We start from the raw sequence: 25,587 nt of genomic DNA, 5'->3' as shown, positions 1-25,587 counted from the left end.
GAAAGGCGGGAGCTGGCAGGGCCCTGGTGGCCACCAGAGCCACAGCGGGGGTTCCCAGCCCTTCCCACCAGACGGCCGAGTCAGGAGTCAAACCCCCAGCTCGGTTCTGGCCTTCCCCGCCTGGGGAACCCTCGGCCAGCCCCGTTACCTCCGGGCTCCTGGCTTTTGGACGAGCCATCAGGAGGTTCCCTCTGGATGCAACAGCTTCCCTCTCGGCTTGGGTTTCCTCCTCCAGAACCGAAGGGATATCCCCCAATATTTGTTTTGCAAGAGAACCTGAGAACCATCTCCTGCTCTCGCCCTTAGCACAGTACATGGCAGACAGGAAGGAGGAACTAAATAAATGGCTTTTTGACTGACAGACCAATTCCCAAATCACAGGACCGGGAGCTCTCAAGGTTCCAAGTTTGCCACCCACCCCTTCGGGAGTCACTGGCCCCGATTTTGTCCCTGCTATTGCCCGTTTTCAACGAATACAGCCATTCTTGGGGGTTCTGTTCTGTCTCACCCAAAGCCTTCTCCTCGGTCTCTAAAGATAACACCGGTAGAGGCTCTCGCAGGCTAACTCCATGAACATCTGAGGAAAGTCAATGTATGTGGCCACTCCCTGGGCCTTCCAGGAGCCCCTAGAGAGATTCCACTTGATCGCAAAGGGAAAGGGCAGGCCCAGCAAGGAATGGCTGCTTATTTCTTAAGAGTAAGCGATAAAGTCGTCTCTCCCCTCCTGTCTCAGAGTAACGACAGACTGGAGCTTCACCGGTCAGTTTCTTCAAGGACTTACTGAAACCCCACTTTCTTACACGCCTGCACTTTCTGGAAAGAACATTTCTACCCAGACAGAACTAATCAGAAAGGAAACCATCTTCAGGTGGGAAAATCAGCATCCAGACTCACTACTGGCTAGAATTTCTAAGGTCTTTTCAAACTCCAAATCCTATGAGGGACCAATTAAAACTGGTAAAAATAAAATCAGGACCCTAAAACCCAGCTTAAAGTCTCAGTGGCTGGGGAGAATAAACAAGAAACCACGCCTGGGTGGATCTAAGTGTGTGTGTGTGAGGGGGGTGGATGTGGAGACCCTCAGGACTTCCTCAATTAATTCCACTAATCCTAAGTGAATTATTTCAGCAATCCACAGGAGCGTGAGTCCTTAACGTCAAGAGAGGGGAGCTGAATACCTCAGCGGTCAGGTGGCGACGGGTTTTCAAAATGACAGTTGGAGTGGTTTATTACCAAAAGCCTTTCCTGACTTTTTCTTCCTGACTTGTGCCTGCTAAGAGGCAAGATCTCTTAAGATTTAGGAGAGAAAATAATGTGAATCCTCAAGTAGTGAAACCGCTCACTTCTTCCTGGGCTCTGGGGGGTTTCTCTCGGGGTGTGGGTGTGCAGCTGTAGCCAACGGCTCAACCACAGTCTCGGATTATCTGAGTTTCAGTGCACCTCGGCAATCCCAACTTCCCCTTGACACATAACGAGGAGTGGATTACGGCCCCTTAAGACAGATAATGAGTGGACTACAAGTGAACTACGACCCCTTAACACCGATAATGAGGGGTGGACTACAGCTTCAAGAGAATCTTCTCCAGGATATACTGAACTTATTAGCTGAATTTTCATTTGAATGCAAACATGTAAATTAGATTCATGAGAAACATAAAAAAGGAAAATGAAAACAAAAAGAAACCCTCCCCCCTTGCCCTCCCAAGCAATGCAAAGGAAAAGGCACTCACTTCCACATCTGGGAATTAAGATGCTTGTCCACCATAAAGTTAAGGGCACATCGGATATGGTTCCACCTCTTGTCAAAAACGAAATAGCCCCTTCCAATCTGTCGACTACCAAATGTGCAAAACTGAAAGAGAGAGGAGACAATGAATGCTTTTGGATGTCCAATAAAGGCATGTGTTGGCTTTCCTTAGAAATGGAGCTAATCCTAAAGGACCAGTCTTAACTGCTATGGCTCAGACACCGTCAGAGAACCAATAGCTGGCTCTTTCCCAACGTGGCGCTACGGAGGACAAGCTCCCAGCTAATTAGCATAAGCAGTTCACCAGAGGGGAGCGTCGGGACCCCCGGCTTTTCTTCTGTGGTAGCTTGGGTCTGTCCCCTGTACAGGGAAGGGGTGGCACCGGGCCGGGCCGGGCCGGACCCAGAACTTACGGATGCCGGCTGAGGATGATGAGCTGAGTAATGGCAATCCAGTTTTCCCACAGACTCCTCCTTTTCATCACCTTCTCCCTCGTCGCTGGATCCCCGAGATGCTGGCTCAGTGGAAGGCAGGGGAGGGTGTGGAGACTCATTGGCGGCGGGAGAGTCGGAGGGGGCATTCCCGCCGGGCGGGGCCTGGAAGCCTGGAGGCCTGGAGGGGCAGACAAGGCAGGGGGGCTGCAGCTGGGGGCCTGTGCCCCAAGGACACCGCAGGCCTGGCTCCAGCACTGCCAGAAAGCCTCCGGAGAGCAAGGTCTGACCCGCCCCGAAGCAAGGCAAGCCCAATTTGGGGGCCTCGAGAGCATCCAGAGCCTCCACACAGTCTGCGCCCGCCTGCTCCGTGACCGGAATGCTTTCCTTCCCTTCCCTTCCGGGGACTCCACTCGTGGCTGCCCCCCAGACTTTCATGGCCTCCACAAATCTCCTGCTGACCCCTGGACTTGCTTCTCCCCAGGGGGTACAGGGGCCTCCCGGTCTGTGTAGGCCCCTGGGCTAATTCCCCCCATGAGCTACCCACCTCTGCGTGGGCCTGGCCACAGACACACATCCCTGTTACCCGCACGCAGACGTTCGAGTCTATTAAAGCGACACACGGCGCACCCCCTGCAGAGCATCCAAGGCCCACCAGGGATCCTGGCCACCGCCCCCGCATCACCTCCTTGCACACAGCCACCCCCCTGTTCTAGAAACCCCACTTTCTTACACGCCTGCACTTTCTGGAAAGAACATTTCTACCCAGACAGAACTAATCGGAAAGGAAACCATCTTCAGGTGGGAAAATCAGCATCCAGACTTACTACTGCCTAGAATTTCCAAGGGCTTTTCAAACTCCAAACCCTATAAGGGACCAATTAAAACTGGTAAAAATAAAATCAGGACCCTAAAACCCAGCTTAAAGTCTCAGTGGTTCCTGAAGGAGGCCGGCAGCCGTCTCAGCCCCGGTCGCCGTCTGCCCCGCTCGCCCGCCCTCCCTGTGCCCACCCCGGGCTTCACACCAGACCAACCCCATCACGGGTTCCTCCTTACACCTACTAGAAAACGATGCCCACATTGTAATTTACCAGGCCCCTGGTCCTCGACATCCCCCAAGCAGGGGCTCCCACCCCTCTGCTCTGCTTTTTGCCCGTGTGCCCTATGTGACCTCAGCGGGCTCACCCTACGCAGACCAACCTTCTCAGCGGTTCTACAGCCTCTCCCCGCACCTCCTCTAGCTGCCCCCTCCTCTCCCGGAGCCCAGGCCCTCTCCTCTCCATCTCCCCAGGGACTCCACGGGGAGTCTCGGGTCCTACCAGGAGCTCTGCCAGATTACTTCCAAACCAAGGCCTTCGGCCCTCACCTTTCCCGCCTGCAGACGGAGCTGTCCTCATCCCCTGGATCGACAGCTTCCTCCAGACGCCCCCCGTTTGCTGCCCCCTTGCCTTGTCCCTTTCTTGCTCTGTCTAACCAGGCCCTCCTCCACATCTCTCCCGACTCCCACTCATTCCCCGGAGCCTGGACCATTCTAAGGACCCTTCCCTCCTTCCTCTGGCCCTGACACTGAGAGCGTTTTCTGATCTGGCTCCCACCTGCCCATTCCCATGACCCACCACCTTGTGCTCTCCACCCAGACGAAGTGGCCCACGCCCATAACCCTGCAGCAGCTGCCCCTGGACGCCACTTGCCAAGGGGCGCGAACATGTTCCAGGACAGCAAGACAAGGGCAAAGCCCCCCCCACCTAATGACAGGGCCAGCCCCTTTTCTAAAGCCTTGTGGTCCCAACACGCCCCAGAAGGCCCCCCTTCTGCTACAGGTGCGGCCATGTGCCCCGCCCCCCCCCAGGGAGAGAAAGCGCCTGCGGTCTCAGTCCCGCCCCCATCGGCACCAAGGGCGTTACTGACCTTGGAAGACTGGGGTTGTGAGGTCTGGGCTTATTAGAAACGAAAGGCTTGGATTCTGCAGGAATTGCTCCGTGAGAGTGGGGGTGCAGTTCCGGAGCCGTTTTGGAAGGGGAGGCGTGTGGTTCCCTGAGAGGTGGCGTCTGCTGCGGCGGCGGCGGCGGCGGCTGCTCGGGATGGCGGAGCAGCTCCTTTTCCCTGCTTTTGTTTTTGTGCTCGGCTAACAACACGTCGAAGCGTTTTCTGCGCCCCTGGACGGCCCTCCGTTGGGTTAAGGAATGTGTCTGCAAGTCAAACAGAACAGAAGCTTCCTGAGATCCCGGCCAAGGGCCCTGGGCGCTCACCGCACGGCTCCCCAGCCGGAGCCTGGAGACCAGAATCCAAGGCCTGGATCCCACAGACCAGAGCCCAAGATTGAAGGCCAGAACCTGGGGCCCAGAGCCCGGAAGCGGTGCCCGACAAGCTGCCACGCCCCCAAGGACACACTTTTCCCTTCCTGCAGAAGGAAGACAATTCGAGGGCTAAACTTCCGCCACGGGAACGTGCTGGCCGTTGTGCCCTTGTGTGGACGAGGAACAAGAGGGGCCGTGGCCCTGGCACGAGCCCAGAGCTTTCAGCCACCTCGGGGCCTGCCTCAGAAAACTGGGAAAAACACCTCGGTGGAGCCCAGGGGGAAACACGCTGGTGAGAGCCAGCCTCGGACTGGCCGGGAGGGGCACAGAACGCAGCCGGAAGGGCAGCGGGGAAGTGGGGACGAAGCCGAGGAGAGCAAACGCCTCCCGGGGCCGGGCCGGCTGGCAAACGGAGCCCTGAGAAAAGGGCAGCCAAGCCCAGGGGTCCCTTCTCTGGAACAGGCCCGGCTGGGAGGCTCCGAGAGCAGCCCAGACTGGGGGGTTGCACGAGGTGCCAGCAGGGGCCCGGGCGGTCCTGGCTCACAGGCCCTCTCTGTTTAACCCCCCAAACGCCGGCCCCTTTTCTGAAGGGCCCTTCCCAATACCCAGCCCCCGAGGGGACGGGCCAAGCCCCCACCCCAAAAGCTGGCAAGAAGTTCCCCAGGCGCCCCGGAACTCAGAGCACATCCCCCGGGACGTTCACCGGGAGCAGGAAGATGGTCAAGGGCCTCTGGACAGCACTGGCTACAGCAGGGGCGCCAGCCGGGGTCGCCTTTCACACGATCTCAGAACTGCCAAAAGTCCAGGTGACAAGAAGGGATCAGAGAAACAAATCCGTGGCAGGAACATGGAGGCCGCGGGGATGCGCCTGCCCCACTGCATCTGCAAAGCCCAGGAGGAAAGGGACCTCTGGGTCCTTCCAATGACGGGCGGACGACTGACGGAAAAGGCCCGGCGAGAGTAGTTCGGCAGGAGCCGCCGTGGACGGCAGAGGGTCTCAGGGAGAGCTGCAGTGACCCTCCCCGTCACGCCCCCCGACGCCCCCCGATGAGGAGGCGCGCCAAGCCTCCCCAAGGGGCCCCCTCCACCTCTGGACAGAGCGTGGGCGGCCACAAGGCTTTCCCTTTGTTCTTCCCGTTGTAAACGATACAGCCACGACCCCTCTAAGTGGCTGCTCGGTGCTGGGCGCACTGCCAAGTGCCATCTTGGGGGCAAGTACAAGGACCACAGCTCATTTTACATCCAAGGAAACTGAGACAGACGGCGGGAAAGCAACATGCCCAAAGTCACCCACTTCACAACTGAGGCTGGATTTGAACTCATATCCTCCTGACTCCGGGCTCTACTTTCTGGACCCCCTCGCTGCCTCTAGATGCTCCAAGACCCTCGGCATCTGGCTTTCCCGTCACTGAGCATCATAGTTACCTAGGCCCTCCCTAAAAGGGGGCACCTGGGACTGCCCAGGACACTCGGCCCCCCGCTCCTGGAGGCCAGGCTCATCCAGACGCTTTGCCCCCTGACCCCAGGGAAGCCAGCTACAACCAGACAATGCCGCCACGCCTTTGTGGGCGGAGCTCTGGAGCCTCGTGCTGACCACCCTCCTAAACCTCATGTCGGTGTTCCGGCCAATCAAGACTTCCCCAGATCCGGCCTCTCTTCCATCCCAGCTTCAAGGAAGCAGCCACTCTCGGGAGTCCCACGTTAGGAAGGGCCTGGAGGAGAAGGCAGACGCGTGAGTGGGCGATCTGGAGGAGCCAGGGGCGAGGACGGCCTCTCTTCCTCGTCAGGCCTTCCGGGGGCCCAAGGTCTCGTGAAGGCCTCGGCTGCGGGGGCCCGATGCTGGCTATGTCCGTGTTTGCATCTGCCCAGCCGCTGACCCACAGAAACGGGCCCGGCGTCCCCCAAGGACTGGCCCGGCACAGAACAGGTACCAAGCAAGTGCTGGTTGAGGGACTGAGAAAAACACCAAGTTCCCCCAGGGCTCGAGGGAGGTCTCCTCCTCCTTTGGAGAGCCATCCCTCCCTCAGCCTTGATTCTGATCATTCAACCAGGCCCAAGTCCGTGCAGTTCCCCTCACCGCCACCCATGACACTCGACAAAGTGGAGCCGCATTTCCCTCTGTGCCAGCAAAAGGCCCGTCAAAGGCGGGGAGAAACGTAGACTAATGAGAGCCGTCCTGAGTGAACCCAAGCAGGGGTCTCTGAGAACTGGGTTTCCCTCTAAGTCTTTGCTAAATTTTTCTAATGTGTGCAAGTTCATTTTCTTTTCTTAAAAAAGTCAAGATCAAAGGCTCATAGAGGCAAAACTAGAACAATCCTCGGAGGCCACTGAGTCCTATGCGCCCATTTTATGGATGAGGAAAATGGAAGCCAGAGAGGTGAACCAGTCCCCTCTCCAGATCCTTAGCTCCGTCCTCTTTCCTCCAAGCCCAAGGCTCCATCTCTGTACCACAGACCACACAAGGGCCCCCCGTCCGAGCTCCGCAGTCGCCGGTGCCCGTGCTTTGCTCTCAGATAGCCGGTGTTCTGGGCTCACAGTGCTCTGGATTTCCTCCCCGGTCTCAAGGGCGCCCCGGGTGCTTGTGTCCACAGCCTGCCTTTGCCTGGAGCCGCCATTTTCTTCTGACCCCGCTAGGCCCAAAGCGCTCTCCTTGCAGAGCACAGGGACGTCGGGCTAAGCCGTAAGTCCCTCAAGTTCCTCTCGTTCCCCTGGGCAGCCTCCGTGGAGAAGCTGCTCTTCCCCTTGATGTCCCGTGTGGTCTCCAGACAGCGTGAGCCTGGAGGGCGGGGGCCGAGGCCCACCTTCACGCCCGTCCCACAGGGCTCTCTCCGCCCTGGAGCAGGGACCGGGAGGGAACCACAGAACCGGGGGCCCTCCCTGTGTGACAGAGGAGGAGGGAGGGACCCGGTCCCAGAGGGAGGAAAGGGCCTGTCTTCTGGCCCAGCTTCCCCTGGACCCTCCTTACGGAGCTAGGTCTGGTTTTCGTGGCTGATCCTCCGCTGTCCATCCTTGCTTTCAGCCTTGGACGGCTGGGAGTTCCTCCCTTTCCTCATGGAGATGGCTTCCTTTCACAGCCTCATCAGTCACTGCTCAGAGATCCCAGGAAAAGGCTTGGTGCTCCCCAAGTCAGAGCTGGCACTTTGCAGGCTTCCCTCACTCTGATCACAAGCCTGCACCGGGGCCCTCGCGGCCTCCGTCGCGGCCTCCCTCGCGGCCTCCGTGGCTCCCATTCCTGCTCCCGTAACCTCTCCCTCCTTAGTTTGAGGGCCAGATCCACCGTCCCTGTTGCCTGGGAGTTCCTCTGCATCGGAAGGGTGGCGGCGCCTATAAAGCGTGTGACCCGTCCCCACCTGTCCAGGATCCCAGAGCGTCTCCCGAACTCAGCTAAGGGAGTCCTGCAGGACAGACAAGCCGCTGCGGGCTCGAGAAGAACCATCTCTGCCCCTGGAGCTCACCATCAAACCCCCTGCGAGCCAGAGGGGAGACGGACGTGGGGTTTAAGAGCCCGCGGGCCGTCGGCCCGAACGTGAGGAAAGGACGGGTGGTCCAGAGGCGTCCTCCCTTGTCCGCCGCCTTCCATGTTCATCCTCAAATGCCAGATGCCATGTCTTATGTTTCCGAGGCAGGGACGGATTCGGCCGAAGTTTTTATTTGGAAATAGAAGTCTCCTGATCCGAACGGAATCGTTTCCTAACCTTCACTTAAAATCCAGCTGCAGCCCATTCAGCCCTTGCAAAGACTGACTTGTGACGTTCCTCCTCATTTCGCCAGTCACTGAGGTTCCACAGTCTTGGTTTCAGCTTCAGCCCCTCCCTCCATCTCGTTTCGTCCCCCACGACCCGTCTCTTAGCGAGCGCTGGGAATCTCCAGAACAGGGAAGGCCCCCGGACAGCCTCCCACCAGCCTCTCTCCCTTCTGTCTCCAGCCTCCTACACAACAGCCAGTCGGGACACGGGTCTGACCATGGCCCCTGTCCATGGGCCTCCCATCACCCAGGGAACAAATCAGGTTTCCTGGGCTGCGACCTCTCTGTCCAGCCCTGCCTCAAGCTCCTGTCCTGCGGACCCACTATGTGCTAACTCCCCCAGCCAGCCCCAGGCCCAGATGCTCCCACAGCCTGGCCCTCGGTCCCCCTCCTTCCACCATTCACAACCTTCCCGCACGGGCAAAGCAACCGAACAGCCGGTAATGATGTGGGGGGAGCGAGCCCCGAGAGAAGGCAGGCGAGAGAAGGGAGACAGAAATGGGGGGGGCGTGATGGACGAGGGGACGGCGTGGCCAGGAAAGCTAAGGGGAGAACGTGGCTGGCTGGTGGAGCCATGGACGGAGACTCAAGTGGGAAGGAGGAACAAGTTTGGGGAGGAAGACAATAAACTCGATTTCAGACATGGAAGATGTCCTGTAACCCGCTGCAGAGGTGGGCGTGGAGCTCAAGCCTGCGGCGGAACTAGGATGCCCGGGGTGCCGGGGCCGAGGGGAGAGAACCTTGGGGAGCACCCACCTGAAGGAATAAGGAAGAGGAGGACAAGCCAGCGGAGGAGACAGAGGAAGAGAACCAGAGCAGGGTGGAACCTCTGAACCTGCAAGGACAGGCCGAAGGAAGGGGCGGTCACACAACAGAGCCACGTCCAGAAGCAAAGTCAAGCAGGAGGAGGACAAAGATGGCCCTCTTGGCCGGCGGAGGAAAGCAGCTCAGTGGGGGGCCTGAGAAGAGAGAAGATGCCGAGAAGTGGCTGGCACTGGGGACGGACCACGGAGGGGGTGACAACGGTGACCCAGCAGCTGGAGGAGACCCAGGGCCAAGGGAAGGCTTTTTACAGGAGGGCTGGGGAGACCCAGAGAGACCCCGAAAGCGGACTGCTGCCAAAGCGCGTTCCTGCAGGAGACAGGGCCACGGGCCACAAGCACAGACGCTTCTGAGGGAGAGGGCGGCTGGCAAAGACTCCTGCGAATGCTAGGCCAAATTCTGCCGGGGGGAGCTACGGGAGAGGCCCTGGGAAGGAGAAGTGGCCCAGTGTGCAGGGAGAAGGAACCAGCAGACCGAGGCGGAGCCGAAGAATCGGGGGCTTCCCCAGAACCTGACTTGGGAACCGTCGCTGATGCAGCGCCTGCTTGGGCACGAGATGCCCGAGTCGCCCCGTGTGGGGCCCAGGCTGATGTCAGGGGCCTCGGGAACATGGCAGCTCGGTGACCGGCTCACGGCGAGTCCTCCCAGGCTCCGGGACGGGGCTCCCGCTACTTGGAGAGCACCGGGCGCAGGCGGAGAAGCGTCCCTCTGACGGCCGCCATCCCACCTTCTGTACCTCCTGTGAAGGAGGCCACAGGCCCCGCCAAGCGAAGGCCTTCCATTCCTGGATCCCGGGGACTCGGTCTCGGGCTCAGCGGTCCCTGATCCTCTGGCCATCTTCTCTCCTTCGACAGCTGAAGCCGCGGAGCGGGCGGTTATCCAGGGGAAGCCGGCCTGGCGGAGCCCTTACATCAGTTCTAACATTAAGGAAGCATCGAGGCGGGGGAGAGGGGATCTGCTCCTGCTGGGCTCGGAGCCCGAGGCAAACGGGAAGGACAGGGGAGGAAGGCGGCCGGACGCTCTGGGCGAGGGGGCAGCTGGCTCCGAGGGCGTCAGCGCGGGTCAGAGCATTCACCGGGGTGCGGTGGGGCCGGAGCGTCCTTCACACCAGTCCGAAGACAAGGACCTCCCGCTCTAACTTCTGCAAGAAGACCCCAACGCTCTGCAGTGAGAGCCTGGGCGGGAGAGGAGGAGGGAGGGCAGGGGGCAGCTGCTCTCTCCTTCCTTCCTCCTGGGCCGGCGGGCCCAGCTTCTGGCTCCTGAGCCAAGGCTCTCCCCCCAAGGCGCAGGACTGCGGGGAGGGCAGGGGCCCCTCGGACTCACGGCGCACACAGCCCGAGGCGGGAGAGGTGGCCTACCTTGCATGTCAAAGACCTAGTGCACGGCTTCTTGGTCTCCACATCAATGACACCACAATATATGTCAGGATCAAACTCTCTCTCTGTCAGGAAGACACAGACACATTGCAGTGAGCCCGGGATGCTCCCAGATCGGGGATATTCCCTTCAGTGACAAGACCACTGACTGCCTTTTAAGCTACAAATCCCTCTCTAGCTGCACAGGCAAGTCTATTAGCTAATCAATGCACCACATCAATCTAAGGGAAGGAAGATCCGTCCCTTTGTTTTCTCCAAGACTCTTCCCTCTTTGGGACTCAATTTCCTCATCTGTAAAATAATAGGGTTGGATTCCTTGCCTTGGAGATCCCTTCCCCTCCGTGATGCCCATGGAGGAAGGAGAAGGAAGCAGTCCTGCGTCAGTGACATCTCGGTGTCTCCGTCACTGTGCCTCTGACTCTGGCCTTCTCCCCATCTCTCTGTCTTTCTCCTCCACTCTATCTCCTTCCCTAATCCTATCTGTCCCCTTCCCTCCCTCCATCATCCCTTCCCCTCTCTGATGTCTTTGTCTCCCTCCACCATCCCTCCCTCTGATGTTTCTGTCTCTCCCTCCCTATTTCTTCTCTCCATCTCTCTCACTATTCAGTCTCTCCCTCCCCGTTTCTCTGTCTCTTTCTCTCTCAGTCTCTCCATCTCTCTCCCTCTCCCTCTATCATCTCTCTCTTTCTCTCTCCTGTTCTCCCCTCTCTCTCAAAGGAGAAGGAGCCACAGAGCAGCTTCTCCTCCTCACTGCATAAAGACCCTGAAAGCGATGGCACACCTTCCTCACCCAGGACCCTTCGTGGGGCGCAGGGGGCAGAAGGCCGCTGTGGCGGCCGGAGGCCGGGCGGACGGCCCGAGCTGTGGGGTCAGCGCTCCCTGGGGCAAAGCTCTCAGACCGTACGGGGGAGGGGGGATGCTGCTCTGCATTAGCCAGAAGTTTCTACAAAGGCGATTTCCTTCTGCTGTTGGAGGGCCAGGTCCAAACCAGAGAATCAAACCCCCCGCGACCCAAAAACCGAAAGCCAGGGCCACATCCCACAGCGCCCCGGGAATAGCCGCCAGCCTTGGAGGCAGAGTGGGGCCTCGATGGGAAGGAAGGGGACTCCCAGGCACTCAGTGCCCCTCCTGACTGACGAAAAGGGAGGAGGGAGCTAGCAGCAGGTACAACGTTACCTGATAATCTCTTATGTAGAAATTTCCTATTATTGGAATGATCTTCTGACTTCTTTTCCAAAATTGGAGGGGCAGGAAAAAGACCTTGACCGTTCAGTATGTGTCCAGGGGAAGGCAAGGGTGGCTTTGGTATCGAGGGACAATTAAGGCCAGTCTTGATGGAGGAACTCACAGTAGCAGAGCCAGCCGACCCGAGAGCAGTTTTCAGTAGTGCTCCGTCCATCTTTGGGTGAATCTTCTCCACCTTGACCGAAGGCGTCAAGCTACCAGTGACGGAAACAAAAAGGAAAACGGGCAGGGAGTGAGGGGGCTGCTCCGGGAAATGTTTCTTAACCAGATGTGGGGCCCAAGGGAAAGGGCTCTTGGGGGATGCAATCCCAGGGAGATGCTGTCAGGAAACAGCTGAATTCTGGGTAGAAAGCCCCCAGACCCAAAGCCATGTGTTGTAGTGGGAAGCACAAGAGCGAGCCTCCAACACATCCTCGGGGGGTGGTCCTGAGCAAGGCAATTCCCAAAGCCCGAGGTACAGCTGAGCTGCCCACCTCCAGGGGACGGGCTTCTCTGTGGGCAATTTGCAGATCAAAACCCCCAAATCTATAAAAAGCCAGCAAGACTTCCTGGACAATCCTTATGGGAACAACAACAAGGTTCTTAAAAAGATAATAATACAGAAAAGCCTCCCAAATTCAGCACAACGGGAAGAAAAAGCCATCTTAATTATAGAAGTTTGCAGCATCACAGCATAATAATTCAAACTAGGCTAAGAGGATGTTGCCAAGGGGAGAGGTCCTCTGGGAGACTGTTAATGAAGGAATAAAAATCATTTCAAATGAATGCATCCCTTGTACAAAAATCGTTCTGCGACGGTTTTTAAAAGCTTTCTTTCACACGTGTTTTTGACAAGAGGTTTACCGACAGGTGAGTTTTAGCGCAGCTCTGAGCAAATGTCACCGTCCCAGGCACTAACGGTGGCCTGTATAGCTTGTGACCGCCTGAGCCCCCCGCTGTGGGGACCCCCCCAGAGGGCCTGGGTGGTGCCCCGGGCCCCTCCTCCCCGCCCCCCGCCCGGAGAACATACTCACATTTTTTCAGGGGGGGCCCGGCTGTGCTGCGCCGCCGTTGCCGGCCTGCCGTTCCCGCTGAGCTGCGGCCTGTCTTTGGGAGGTTTCAGCAGCTTGGAGGTGGACGAGGCTGGGCCGACGACGCCTCCGCCGGCTCGGCCGCCGCCGCCGCCTTTGCTTTTCGTCAGGGAGGAGAAGAAGGAGTACAGGGCAGAGGGCGGCGCCGTCAGGGGGGGCTTGTTGGAGGAGCCGTGTCTTCTTTCTGGAAGCAAAAACAGAGCCCGGCTCACCTGGGGTTTCCTCCCAGGCCCCCAGGAGCAGCGCCGCCCCCCGCCCGTGGCCCTGCGTGCCGATCCCGGGCGCAGAAGCTCCCGGTTCCTGCCGGGCCAAGCGCCCCGGCCCAGCCATGGCCGCGCCCGGGCTCTCGCCCATTTCTCTGCGGCGATGCAGTCGGCAGTCAGGGGGCTTAGGGCCCCTCCCCGGAGTCAGAACAGCAGGGAACGGCTCGGAGCAGGAGCGGCCCCCTCAGAACCTCGTCACCCTCCCCTACGTGTCCGTGGTGAAGCTTCCCTCCCTCCCACGGGGTGAGCGGCTCCAGGTGATCCAAGCCAGGTTCCCGAGGCCAGGGCAGTGAGGCACGAGGAGGCATCGGAAACACGGGGAATTGCTGGGTAAGAGTAATCCGTGCAGATGCGTCTCAGACACTGGCTTGTCGGCTGCCCTGAACCAGCCTCTAACAAAGCCTTTCAAAGGAAGCGTTTGCTAACTCACAGCTCACTTCGCCCGCCATTCTCAGGCCCCGATGCTCGGCCCATCCCGGGCGAGTTCTGAGAGCCCAGGCACTCCCAGCAGCCCCGGCCCAATGCCCTCTCGTGGCGGGGGCCCTGAAGTCTGACTCTTCCCAGCTATTCCCAACGCTCCGGGAGGCACGGACGGGCCGGACAGAGACCGCCACCCACCGGGGACACAAACGTCCCTTCGCCGACCACTCACTTCCAAAGACCTGCCACCTCCACGGCGAAGTCGGAGACTTTAAAGAAATGAACCTGATCAGCATCAAGTTCTGTCTCAGCGGGCCCCCTTCCCCTCCCAGGAGAGCGACGGCGGATTCTGGCTGACCCGGCGCGATGCTGTCCTGAGAAATGGCCGAGGCCATTGCCTCGCCAGGTAAAGCCTAAGGATGCTCCAGGGGTCCGAAGAGGGGAGAAGAGGGAAGCGGATTATAAATCATGGGCTAAGGGACTCTAGGACCGAGGCTGAAGAAACCCACTGCTCTATTTATGGGGGGCTGGAATTTTCCAGCAGGCTCCCCCTAAGGGATGAGGGTATTCCATCAATCTGAGGACCACGTGCTAGGGGAGCATTCTCGACAGTCCCACAACAGGCCACTCTCTTCCTGCACGTTCCCTCTGATGTTGGCCCAAAGCTCTTCTTCCCCACTCCTCACTGGCCAGAGAGCTTCCTTCCGATTCCAAACAACATCAGCTGCGGAACCGACCCAATGATCCAAACTGGTCCTTCTCACTGCAAGGCGGGGCTCCGTCACCTCCCCCACTGAAGGACGCTGGGCGCCCCCTGCCACGGGATGGCTGAAGCACCGGCTCAAGCGCCTCGGCCCGGATCGGATGCGATCCATGATGAACCACAAAGCCTCGCTCTCCGAAAAGGGCACGCCTCCTGGTCTTGGCGAGCCAACAGGGAAGTGCGAGATTTCAACCTGAGTCGATGCAAGGGAACCGTCCACCACTGACACCCCCCCCCCCCCCGACGGGGCTTCTTTCGGGGACGGCTTAAAACTGGCTTCCCGCCTAAGGAAGGTGCTTCTTGCAAAGCGACAGACACGTTATGGGGAGGCCGGAGGCCCCGTACTAACACGGGCCGGGGGCTGCCCGACCACAGGGCGGTTTGCTGGCCGAGGAGAGACCCCTCCCTCTGGGCCTGGCACCAGGGAGGTGCCTGCGGCTCGTGGGCCAGACACCTTCGAGGGCAGAGGCAGCATGGGATGGGGCAGCCTTCCAAAGGGAGAAGAGCCCGCAGTCCTGAACTGGTTCTTAAAGAACCCTCCCCCACGGGCCCCCAGGGAGCCAGGCCAAAGCTGGCAGCGTCCGGATGCCCCCGGCTCCATCCTCGCCAGTGCTGGACGCTGCTCCCGAGTCGGCCTGTGGTGCCACGGCTGGCTGTCAGAGCAGGCCCCCTGCCCTCGCTCCCGGCCTCGCCCAGTCAGTCAGTCAGCCTTCACTCAGGGCCTCCCCGGCGCCCTCCGGAGCTGCCTTCCCAGGCACCCTGGGCCCAACCTGAAGGGATGAATAAGCCCCCAAAATGCGAGTGGGACCGGGAGGGGCTGGGCCCAGGCGGGGGAGGACAGCCTGCAGCTGCGCGCGGGAGCCCTGGGCTCGCCACTGGGAAAGGTGACACTCTCTGTGTTCTGTTGTTTCCACTTTTTAACTACTTCCCAGTCACAGCTGGTCTGGCTCAGGCCCCAGTGGGGGGGGTGGGAGGGGGCTGCCGGCAGGAGGCTGGACACGCTAACCCAGAACGCCCGGCCTCGAGGGGCTTCCCGAGGACCCCTCCCCCCACACTCCAAGGACCCCGTGAGCGGCTGCCCTTCCCAGCGGGTGGAGCACACAAAGCTTGGAAGTGGTGGCCCGGCTAAGCCATGAACCTCAGTTTACTTGTCTGTACAATGCGGGGTCGTGAGGCCCAAAGGAACCATTTATACACATCTTCGCAAACCTAAAAAGCACCGTTGTCAATGCTGGCCCTCATCACCGTTACGGGTCAAAGGTGGGGACACCATGTTGGCCATTATTGGTGATTCAGCTCAGGCTCCTGGAAGTGGCCGTGGCCCTGTGGCCACGCCGGCAGCGGACACTCTCAGTTCTTACTGAAGCCCTTTGGTCTACGTCTCCTCGCCTGGTGTCCGCCAGGGCTCAAGCCCTGAGCACCCTCTCCCTCCTGTGCCTCAATCGCACCTCTGGCTTCGTCCGGGGCCTTTCTGCACGGATGTCTGACCTCCCCTGGGCAATAACCCTGCTCATAACCTCAACAGCCCCTCCCCACGAGACCCTCCCCCAGACATCGTCCCCGTTCTGTTTTCCGTTCATTGTCCACATTCGTCAGCCTGGACCCCTCTCCCATAATCAATAACTCCTCCTTCCTATGGTTCCCTGAACATGGCACCTCCACGTCCCCACCTTTCCCCCCCAAACCACGCTGCTCCGTCCTGCCCAGGCCCTCCGTCCCCCAGTGACTCCCACCGTCCCGGCTGTCCGGCAGCCACAGACCTCCATTTCTAACAACCTTCGAGGGGCCCGCACCCGGCTCCTTGCCATGCCAACATGCCCCTCGCTGAAATCACTGGCTTCCTTACTGGTCAGCGGGCATTTTGAGGATCCAGTAGTCAGCCAGATAAAAACCTCCAGCTTCTCAGACACCTTCTTCCTCAACTTTCACAATTAATTTCCAAGACCACTTAGGTTTCCCTTCAAAATATTCCCTATATTCAAAACCTCTCCATTCCCCTCATGATCGACTTTCCCACATTAAAAGCCAATACACTCCAGTTCTGGTCCCCGAGCCCGCTCTTGCCCAGACTACTGAGCTTGGATACGTGTGTGTACCTAAATATCGGTGTGCACGTGCTGCTCCAACAGCACCCAGAGCCCCCTACAAAGTTACTTCACAGATTTTGTTTTGCTTTGCTTTTCTGTTTACAGGTTTTTAACAAAAAGGTGCGGAGTGCCCTTCGACTTGACTCTTCGGATGGCTGCCCATGTTCCCCTCACCCGCCCCATTCCAGCCAAACGGGCTCCCGAGGACATTCCAGCTCCCGCCCCCCGCCTTGGCAGGCTCACCCCCAAGCGCGGAATGTATTTCTTCCTTACGTTCACTCCTTAAATCACTCTCCAGCTTTTTTCAGGGCTCTGCTCAGGTGCCCCTTCCCCCCTTTGTTTATCGGTGCGTATTTCTCCCCTCCCTGCAGGAGAACAGAAGCGCGCTGAGGCAGAACCGCCATTTTGATCCTGTGGATCCGGAGCCAAGCACAGCGCCTGACATCAAAGTGGGGGCTTAATAATGATTAGTGGATTGGCTGGAATGGTGACCACACCACTGGCTGGCCAGATCACTTTATTTCCATGCGTTGGTCTCTGTATTTTGTTTTGGTTTTTGCTGAATCTCCAAAACGGTTCCTCTTTATGTTTCGCTGAATTTTCCCCATCAAACATCCTCTACAGAGAGGCAGTGTGGCACCGTGGGTAGAGAGCTGACCCTAAAGCCACAAAGACCCCACGCTCCGGGCTTACTTCTGATCCCTAACTGCTGTGTGATCCTGGACAAGTCACCGAAACACTCAACGCTCTGGGCAATTTCCCAAAATTATAAATTATAGGGAAGCCACTGCCTCGGTAGAGGGACTTTCTTCAATAAGCAGCTTCCTGCAAACAAAGATATCAAAGATCTAGTCCCAGCCTTTGTGTTATTATAAAATAACGCTACATTTACATTCTACAATCATGGGGAAAACAGATATTTGGGTTGTTTTTTTTCTTTTTAGCTTCTTGTAATCATAAATCATGCTAAGAATAGGGTTTTTCCCCTTCTCTCCTCCCCCAATTGATCCCATTTCTGCGCATGTGTTAGGTACCAACAGAATGAAAGATTCACTGCTTTGGAACCCGAAGGACCCTCCAAGTTAGAGGTCCACTAGCTCTATGATTCTCCCTCACAAAAATTCCAACAAATGGCCGTCCAGTCTCTTCCCAGCACCTGCAGGAACTATCTTCCGCCGCATCCCATCACGTGATTCTCCTTATTTTTGTCCTCACTGCCTCTACTTCTACCCTGTAGGGCCAAGTGGAGGAAAAGTAGCCCTTCCTCCCCATGACGGTACTTCTGATTTTTACAGACCGTGGTCACTTCCCCGGGAAGCCGCCTCCTTTTCCCTCACTCCATCTACTAACCCACAGGTAGCATGGTTGTGCTCTGAAAGGTAACCCTTCTACAAAACACGAGACATAGCTGTATGACCCGCCGAAGAAGGCTGGCTCCTGCAGGGTCAACCTGTTTTACTCATGTCCTTGCAGGGAGCGCAATCAGAGACCGACCGATGGCTTGGCCCATAGGGCGTTCTCCACACAGCATGTGTGAGCTTTTACAGGCACACAATCACACACATACAGCTTTAATAACTATTTCAATAGTTTTCAGAAACTAAGTATTTTTGTGTTCTTTGTCTTACAAGGCTCTACGAGACAGGCAGAAGGGTTCACGACATAAACGAAGAGGGTGTGGGTCTCTCCACTAACGCAGCCGGCTCTTCCCCAACGTTTGCTCAAAACAAATTCCCTGCCACGCCACGCTTCCAGAGACGGCCTAGGCCGCAGGGGTGATGGTCTATCACGCCGCTCACTCGGACACTCTCTGCTCCTTTCTTAAGGCACAAGTCTGGTGGATTATCACTCTAGCTCCAGCGACCCCCTGCCCTGCCCTAGTCATACCGAGTCTCGGCTGGCTTTCCCAGCCTTCCTTGCCCACTCGCTGTCGGGCATCCTGCAGCCCCTCGTCCCCATCTCTGCCAACATCCTGCAGGCCCTCCACAGTCCGTGATTCCATCAGAGGCCCTTCCGCGCCTCCAAGCTCTCCCCGCCCCCTCGGCTCCATGGCCACCTCAGAGTGGGCTGCAGGCTCCCCGGGGGAAGTGCCAGCCCATCTCCTCAAAATATGGCGCGGCGTCCACGCCTAAAGGAGCCCCAGTCTCGCCAGCCTGGCAGCCTTTTAGAGGAAACAACACAGGATACAAGTCACTTGAAAGCCTCAATGACGGCAGCAGGCCGACCCATTGAAATTCTCAGGGCTCACGGAGGCCCCATTCACAGGCCGGTGAAGAGCTGCGCGCTTTCTTCCCCCTCTCCAGTGGAGGGTTGTTGGGTCATAAATGACACGATTAAGAGGCAAAGAAAGAAAGAAAAAGGCCGGGAGCCATCCTCAGCAAGGACCTGGATAAGCCATGGCCTGGCCAACCGGGAGATCCCAAGCTGCTGCAGGATACATGCGGGGCTCAGGCAGGCTTAGGACACAAGGATGGGAGGGGCAGACAAGGCTGTCTGGGATGATCTCTCCATCCTTCTGAGGAAAACATCACAGACCATAACCATATGGCCCAAGAAATACCCTTTAGGGCCTATAGAGCAGGACCCACATGACTGGACAATCACTTCCTCTCCCGGCATCCTTTGGGGCCTTGGACCAGAAAATCTCTGAAAGTCTTTTCAGCTTCAAATCCTACTATGTGAATGAACATTAGATCAGGTCCTACCTAACAGAGTATTTCAATAGGCCTTTTTATTGGAGGTAAGGTGGGCAAGGGCTTAGGGTCCTCCATTTCACTGGCATAAGGGACTCTTCCAGTGAGAAAAACCCCTCCCCTGGGAGGAAGAGTAGCAACTTGTCTATAATTTCAGAATCTTAGGGAGTCGTCTCCAGCACTGAAAGGGCAGGGTCACATGGCAGGGCCTTTTGCCAGGCAGGGCTGGCTCGTTTATCTTGCCCTCTTCTATGTTTCGAAAACTTTTGGAACAGATTTTGGTGAGAGTTACAAACCAAATGAAAGAAGGCAGGGTTTATTTTTCTCAAGAAGCTCCAGCTGAGAAAGAGAAGGACATTATGGAAGACCCATTCTGAAAACTGTCAAGGCTGGCAGAAAGTCCCTCCCCATCGGCTTAGGTAAAGAGAACAGCACAACGCAGAGAATGCTGGATCTGCAGTCAGGACCCTTAGAGCCTTTCTAAGGCTCAGTCTCGGTTTTCTCAACTATATAATAAAGTTGACCTAAGGCTGCCTTCTAGCTTTAAACCTATGATTTATAACACCTTATAGCGCTAAATGTTTATGACCAACTGATTATTTGTGGGTGCGTTACTGGCAGAAACACGGGGCATCCCTTCTTCTGGCTGGTCGCATATGAATGGGACTGTCAGGTAAATAGGGGGTAGAGGTCAGAGGCAAGCCCGAGGTGAGTTTCTGCATGTGGTAGGTGCTAATGATATTAGAAAGCCAAACACTAATGCACTGCTGGTAAAACTGACAACTGATCTAACCATTCTGGAGAGCAGTTTGGAAGTACGCCCAAAGAGCTATCAAACTGAGCATCCTTTGATCCAGCAATAACCATTACTGGGTCTAGATCCCAAAGAGATCACAAAAAGGGGGAAAAGGACCCACGCGTACAAAAATATTTATGGCAGCTCTTTTGGTGGTGGCAAAGAACTGGAAATTGAAGGGATGCTCACCAATTGGGAAATGGCTGACAAGTTCTGGTATATAGAAGTATCATGGAATATTATTGTGCTGTAAGAAATCAGGAGCTGGTAGATTTTAGAAAAACCTGAAAAGATCCACATGAACTAATGCTGAGCAAACCTAACAGAACCAGGAGATGACTATACACAATGCAAATTTCAACCAAGAATAACTTAGCTCTTCTCAACAATGTAAATGATCTAAGACAATTCAAAAAGACTCGTAATTTTAAAAACGCTATCCATCTCTAGAAAGAAGTATGGAGTCTGAATGCAGGTCAAAGCATTCTGTGTTCACCTTTTATTTTGTTTTGTTTCTTGTTATTAGTTCTTTCACAACATGACTAATTTGGGGAGGGAGAAAAATTTGGTACTCAAAATCTTACAAAAATGAATGTTGAAAACTTTTACATGTAAATTAGAAAAAATATGAAGCAAAATAAAAGAAAAAAAGCCAAATATTATTTGCAAAAAATTTTAAAATCTAGTTCTATATTAACTCCATTATTCCTTTCCCTCTGTCCATAAAATACTCTCTACCAGTATAAATATTTGACAGTTATCTATACATACAAGCACAATGCTATATTCCCTCTCATATATATGTGTGTTTGTATAAAAAGACCTGGCTTCAAATCCTGATTTGGACACTTAGTAGTACCTTCCAGTAGGGTCACTAAATCATTCAGGTGACCCTGACGGGTATGGATCATAAAGAGCAGTGAACTGTGGACTTCTTATCAATGAAGTAACAAATCCTTAAGGACTAATTTATCATTAATATTTCTTCAAAACACAGGAAGAATCACTCAGCTAAGATCTGAAGTAGTTTTATGGAAAATGATCTCCACTGTTGGCAGAAGGGGGTTCCTATTTGTGGCCACTGAGATCATAGAAGCATCGACTGAGAACAGAGGAAGAAAATGAGACCAGAAGGTGTAAGTGTGTGGTCGGAGATCCCATGGGCGCCCCCCAAAAAACACACAAAAGGATGCTCATTCTGGCCAAGTTTCTACCTTGATGTCTTGATTTTCCAGACATTAACTGAGTCACTTGTAAAAGCAACACATTGTGTAATACAGGGATCAAGCCTCATAAAACCTGTATTTAAAGTTACTGCTGAAGTTTTGGGCAATGCAAAAGTGATCCCTGCCAGTTCTAACAATTTTTGGTTAAAAATGAAGAAAACATTGTCAGTGAGTCAAAGCATGCTACCTAAGAACTTTAAAATAATAATAATAATAAAAAAAAAAGCAAGGGGTAGCTTGTTGTTTAGCAGATTTACTGACATTCTCATCTCCTCCTCCCCTGTCTCTCTCAAACAAGGGATTGCCCCTAACATTAAAAGAGGGTAATTATGAAGGAGCAAAATGAGTGTTCCCCTTTCCTAACAAGCAACCAAAAGTCAAAGCAAAGAATCATGGGTACTTTGGGGAAGCACCCAAACGACTATTTCTAAATACTCACCCTGAAAAATTGTACCTACGTTTTGACTCTCACTGCTTTACATACATAATATTTAAGATACATCTTTATAATACCGAATGTGTTCTTGTCAGGACCCAGACTCTCCAGGCCACAGAATGACACTCTTTAAAAAACACAGTGTAACTCACACCATACTTTCAATTTTACTACAACACAGGTAGGGATAATTTTAGGAGGTATTTCTGTGGGTTATCCCTCTAGTGTCCCACAGTTCCCTTGGAGGCAAGCGTTATTATTGTTAGGAGATGATTTCAAACCGTGCTGAGTAGATTTACATAATACTAAAATAAACACAAATAAAATACTTAAAAATCCAAAGAGCTCTGTACAAAGCACTCAATAGTTCTCCCACTAGAAATAACAACCACCACCAAAAAAACCCCAACAACCAGAAAGAGCATTATCAATCCAGGTTTAAAATAACCACTCCAAGCATACAGCAAGTATCCAGTTGATCCCATTCGGCCCAGGAAAAGGGCTTTCACAATTAAAACTTAAATGGGAAGTGAGGAGCACAGAGCTGTCTGTAAAAACTTGGCTCAAAGGTGACCGTAGGAGCCCAAATTGCCTAATCAGATTAGCAAGGTCCTGAATTTGGAACTTTACCACTGAAATAAATACTGTGCTGAAATATTCTGAACTCTCTGGTGTTTCCAGGTCTCTGGGCACAGCACAGACAGCTGGATCCCATTCACACCAGCAGCATGAAAAGGCCACATTACCAGGGGAAAGATTTTGGTGGGGGAAGGGCAACTATGTGAATGGACTGTAAATAATGTGGCTAAGAAAGTCGCAGAGTTATGGCGACGTTGAAGAATGGGGCTGCCAAACGGTCTTCCCCAGGGGGCGGTTGTTCCCTAATTTTGCACTCTGGAGGGGAATCACAGCTGTAGGTTGGGAGGAATCTGGGGGATGCGGGAAGCATGCCGAAGGTTCCCTGAAATGCCCAGGTCGCCTCCCTGCCTTCTTGCTTTCTGTAATTACAGGAAAATTCCAACTGCCTAAAAGGAAAATAAAGGGGGTGGGGTGGGGAAACGGGACAGAGTCTGTGCTGAAAAGACTGCTGGGTCCTGCTCCGGCCCATTCCCAAATGGCAGGCTGCTGGGGTAACATCCTGGTCCTTTAAATCGGCTCTGGGCGCACCCAGCGGGTCTCTGGAGGCGCACCTGCCGCCACTTAAAGCCAGGCTTTGTCTCCCCCGCGCCTGGCACACAGTGACCCAAGAGGGGCTGACCTCCACGCCGCCGCCGTCCCCGGCTCTGACCCATTTGGCACCTCGATCTCAGGACTACATCCGGGTTTTAGCTCCCTTCCACTTTGGGAACAAACATAAAAGAAACAGGATCTCCTTCCTCCTCCCCACATCTCAGCCCAAGCGCCCACACAGGCAGACCACGGTGGGGGGCACAAGGGCGTCACAGCCCCCTCGGACACCGACAGTTCCGTCCCTATCTGAACGGAACCACCCTGTTGTCATTTCCCCCCTGCGGCCTGCACAGGAGGGCCACACTTTGAGTAATAATATCTGCACGGTTTGAGCGTCAACAGAGGAGGAGGAGGAAAAACAACCTAAAAATCCCTACTCGCTCTGCATTTATTGTACAAAGACAGATGTCCCACAAAAGCAGGTTATTGTCCTCTCGAGTACGGCTTCCCCATTTCCTGTACCGACCACGGTCAGCTCAAGCATCAAAAACAGCCCTAAAGAGGCATTAGACAAAAACGTTCCAAAGCCACGTTTTTGTTTCTGGTCACAACTTTCAAATCGAGCAGAACAAGGCCATCACTAAACTTTTAAAAGAAGTCTCACCCCCCCTTTCTCTCCCCCGAGTTCTGCTGCCACAAGCTCTGATCTCATTATAACTGGCATTATTGTTGCTTTCACACGGGTCTGGTAGGAGCCAAGAAACAACTGCAAAGGAGAATCGGAACTCGCCTTGGGGAAAAATGAAAGGGACTTGATAATTCAATTAAAGGAGCTATTTCTTTGGAAAGTCAGTCTTGGGCAGGCATCTCCAGCAGTGAGAGCTGCCATTCCGAGGAACAATGAAATGACAGCACCATCTGTTGAATCCCCTGCTTTGCGGCTGCGGTCAGATCCTCGCTGCCATTTTTCACTAGTTTTGTGTCCTTTTTTTTTTAAGTAGTGCAGCAGCCTCAGCAGCTACCCAGCATATACCACAAGGATGCCCATTTATCTCCCGCTAACAACGCTTCGATGACTGCTTGGGAGGCAGGTCAATGTTACTCCCCCACAAATTTGGAGAATGTTTATTCCAAAATATTCTAAAATGTATTTCCACAAACACTATGTCCAGACAGTGAGAGGCTAATATCCCAATAATAAATGTTGAAAATGACTGGAAATAAACCAGCCCTCGCTGTACTGAAGGTAGAAACCTCATCTCTTAGAGAAAAATCATCTGAGAGAAATATCACCAGGACCCCTGAAGGTTAGAAATCGCCCTGTTCTCTCAAGTCCTTCAAACTGGGAGCTGATTTTAAAAACTTAATTAAGTCGCCGAGGCAAGCTGATTGTTTGGAATGACATGCAATCTGAAACCAATCAGAATTAAACAACTAAAGTGTCACCTCACTTCCTGTTGGGAGAAAAGTTTGCAGGTACCACGAGCATCAGCCTTCGGCACAAACACAACAGGTCGACCGAGCTGCGGCGGGGGGGCCTGGCTGAGCGGCCGGACCCGAGTGCTCCCTAACAAAACCCAATTGTCCCTTCCCAGTTCATTCTTTCTCGCGCACTTAATCTGAGCCACCGGCTGCCTGGCGGGGCCGCTGCTCCCAAAGGCTCAGCCCACTGAGCTCTCGGCAAAGGGGGTCCGAGCTCTCGAGCGCCTGGCCAGGGAGTTTGAAAAACAGATTCCACAGGAAATCCTGAGAAGCGACAGGCCCGAGGCCACAGCTACCGCAAGGAAGATTAAGAAACAAAACATAACCGGGTTTAAAAAAAAGCAGCGTCGCAGTGTGACTCCATTTTTAGACAACGACGTAAACAATCCAGTCTCCAAAAGGGACATCCGTGTTAGAGGCTTGGGAGCAGCGCTTTAGCGCAAACCTCAGCGTTCTGTCGGAGTTAATAGCAAACCCAGCTCCATCTGCTTCTGAACTTTGGCCAAATCGCTCAGATGACATTTCAGGATGGCTTATGTGGGCCGACTGCAGCTGCTAATCCCTCGTCTCAGGATGATCCGCTGTGACCACCGCACGCCCGGCTCCCGGGCCTGCCTGGGCACCGAGGGCAACCGCAGCCAGCGCGCACACTCCCGCACACAAACACCCACGCCCTCCCCCCGGCCCCGGGCCCCAGCTGCAGACCTGCACCAACCTTCGGCAGCAGGCTCCATGCAGAGCCGGGCTCTGGGCCAAGTCTCGCCTCTGACAACGGCACGGGAAAACTTAGGCAGCGCGTTGCGCCCGCCGCCCGGGCAGAGCGGGGGCTGCTCCGGGAGGGCTCCTGGTAGACTTCCATTCACCTCAGCCGGCCGGGTCTGCCCTCACGCTTGCTGCTAGAGGCCGGCATCCCCCCTCGCGTCTGCCCACCGCCTCCCAGGACGCTCCATGTTTGGGCTTATGTAACATTTGCTACTACTGTAAAGAGCACTTGAATTACAAAGGTCCTGGCAGATAAACAGAAAACAGGAGGTGGAGTCTAATTTTATCTAATATGGTCATACAAGGAGTCCTTGCTGATGTAAAGTAATCCTATTTGCACAGGGACTTGCCAGGACTCCAGAAGGTGGAACTGAAAACAATTTACTTTATTAATTACTTACAGGCTCGCTTTTGTGAATGTCGTGAAAGTGCTGCAGAATACCATAGGGAAGACCTCTAAAAATTGTCCATTTTTGGGCCAAGTAGAACCTTTTGGATCTAGGGCTCGCCTGGGACTGTTTAGGACTTGGAAACTGCGGGCAAACCTTCCTCCCTCCTGCCTTCTACCTTTTGAAGGGCCGACTTCATTCTCCATGAACCGCAGCAGTGTTTTACAGACTTTATTGTCAATAATTTCATTATTCATGCAAAGAAAACAAATCCAGCCCAGTGCTCCACACACATTCTGGGAATAATGTGCACCTGTTTGACTTTTGTATTTTTCCAGCGGCAGAAAGCTGAACGTGTCTAAAGTGT

At 55.0% G+C, this 25,587-nt stretch overlaps 1 protein-coding gene across 3 annotated transcripts in view; it reads right to left on the bottom strand.

Moving 5' to 3' along the window:
- Positions 1 to 25,587, bottom strand: part of ATXN7 (ataxin 7) — a 90,467-nt gene that overhangs the window by 8,105 nt on the left and 56,775 nt on the right. For 2 of the 3 annotated variants that reach the window (XM_051980120.1, XM_051980138.1), the window contains 6 exons: positions 12,677 to 12,917; positions 11,595 to 11,857; positions 10,401 to 10,483; positions 4,087 to 4,367; positions 2,161 to 2,359; positions 1,731 to 1,852 (listed from right to left, as the gene is read on the bottom strand). In XM_051980120.1, the coding sequence (XP_051836080.1) occupies positions 1,731 to 1,852; positions 2,161 to 2,359; positions 4,087 to 4,367; positions 10,401 to 10,483; positions 11,595 to 11,857; positions 12,677 to 12,917 (1,189 nt within the window). Of the gene's footprint in view, positions 1 to 1,730; positions 1,853 to 2,160; positions 2,360 to 4,086; positions 4,368 to 10,400; positions 10,484 to 11,594; positions 11,858 to 12,676; positions 12,918 to 24,784; positions 25,035 to 25,587 lie in introns of those variants that run through there. The other variant, XM_051980129.1, reaches the window with a different exon arrangement.

This window comes from Antechinus flavipes, chromosome 1 (genome assembly GCF_016432865.1).
Source record: "Antechinus flavipes isolate AdamAnt ecotype Samford, QLD, Australia chromosome 1, AdamAnt_v2, whole genome shotgun sequence".
In the NCBI taxonomy this organism is placed as follows: domain Eukaryota; kingdom Metazoa; phylum Chordata; class Mammalia; order Dasyuromorphia; family Dasyuridae; genus Antechinus; species Antechinus flavipes.
This window is presented reverse-complemented; position numbering and strand designations above follow the sequence as displayed.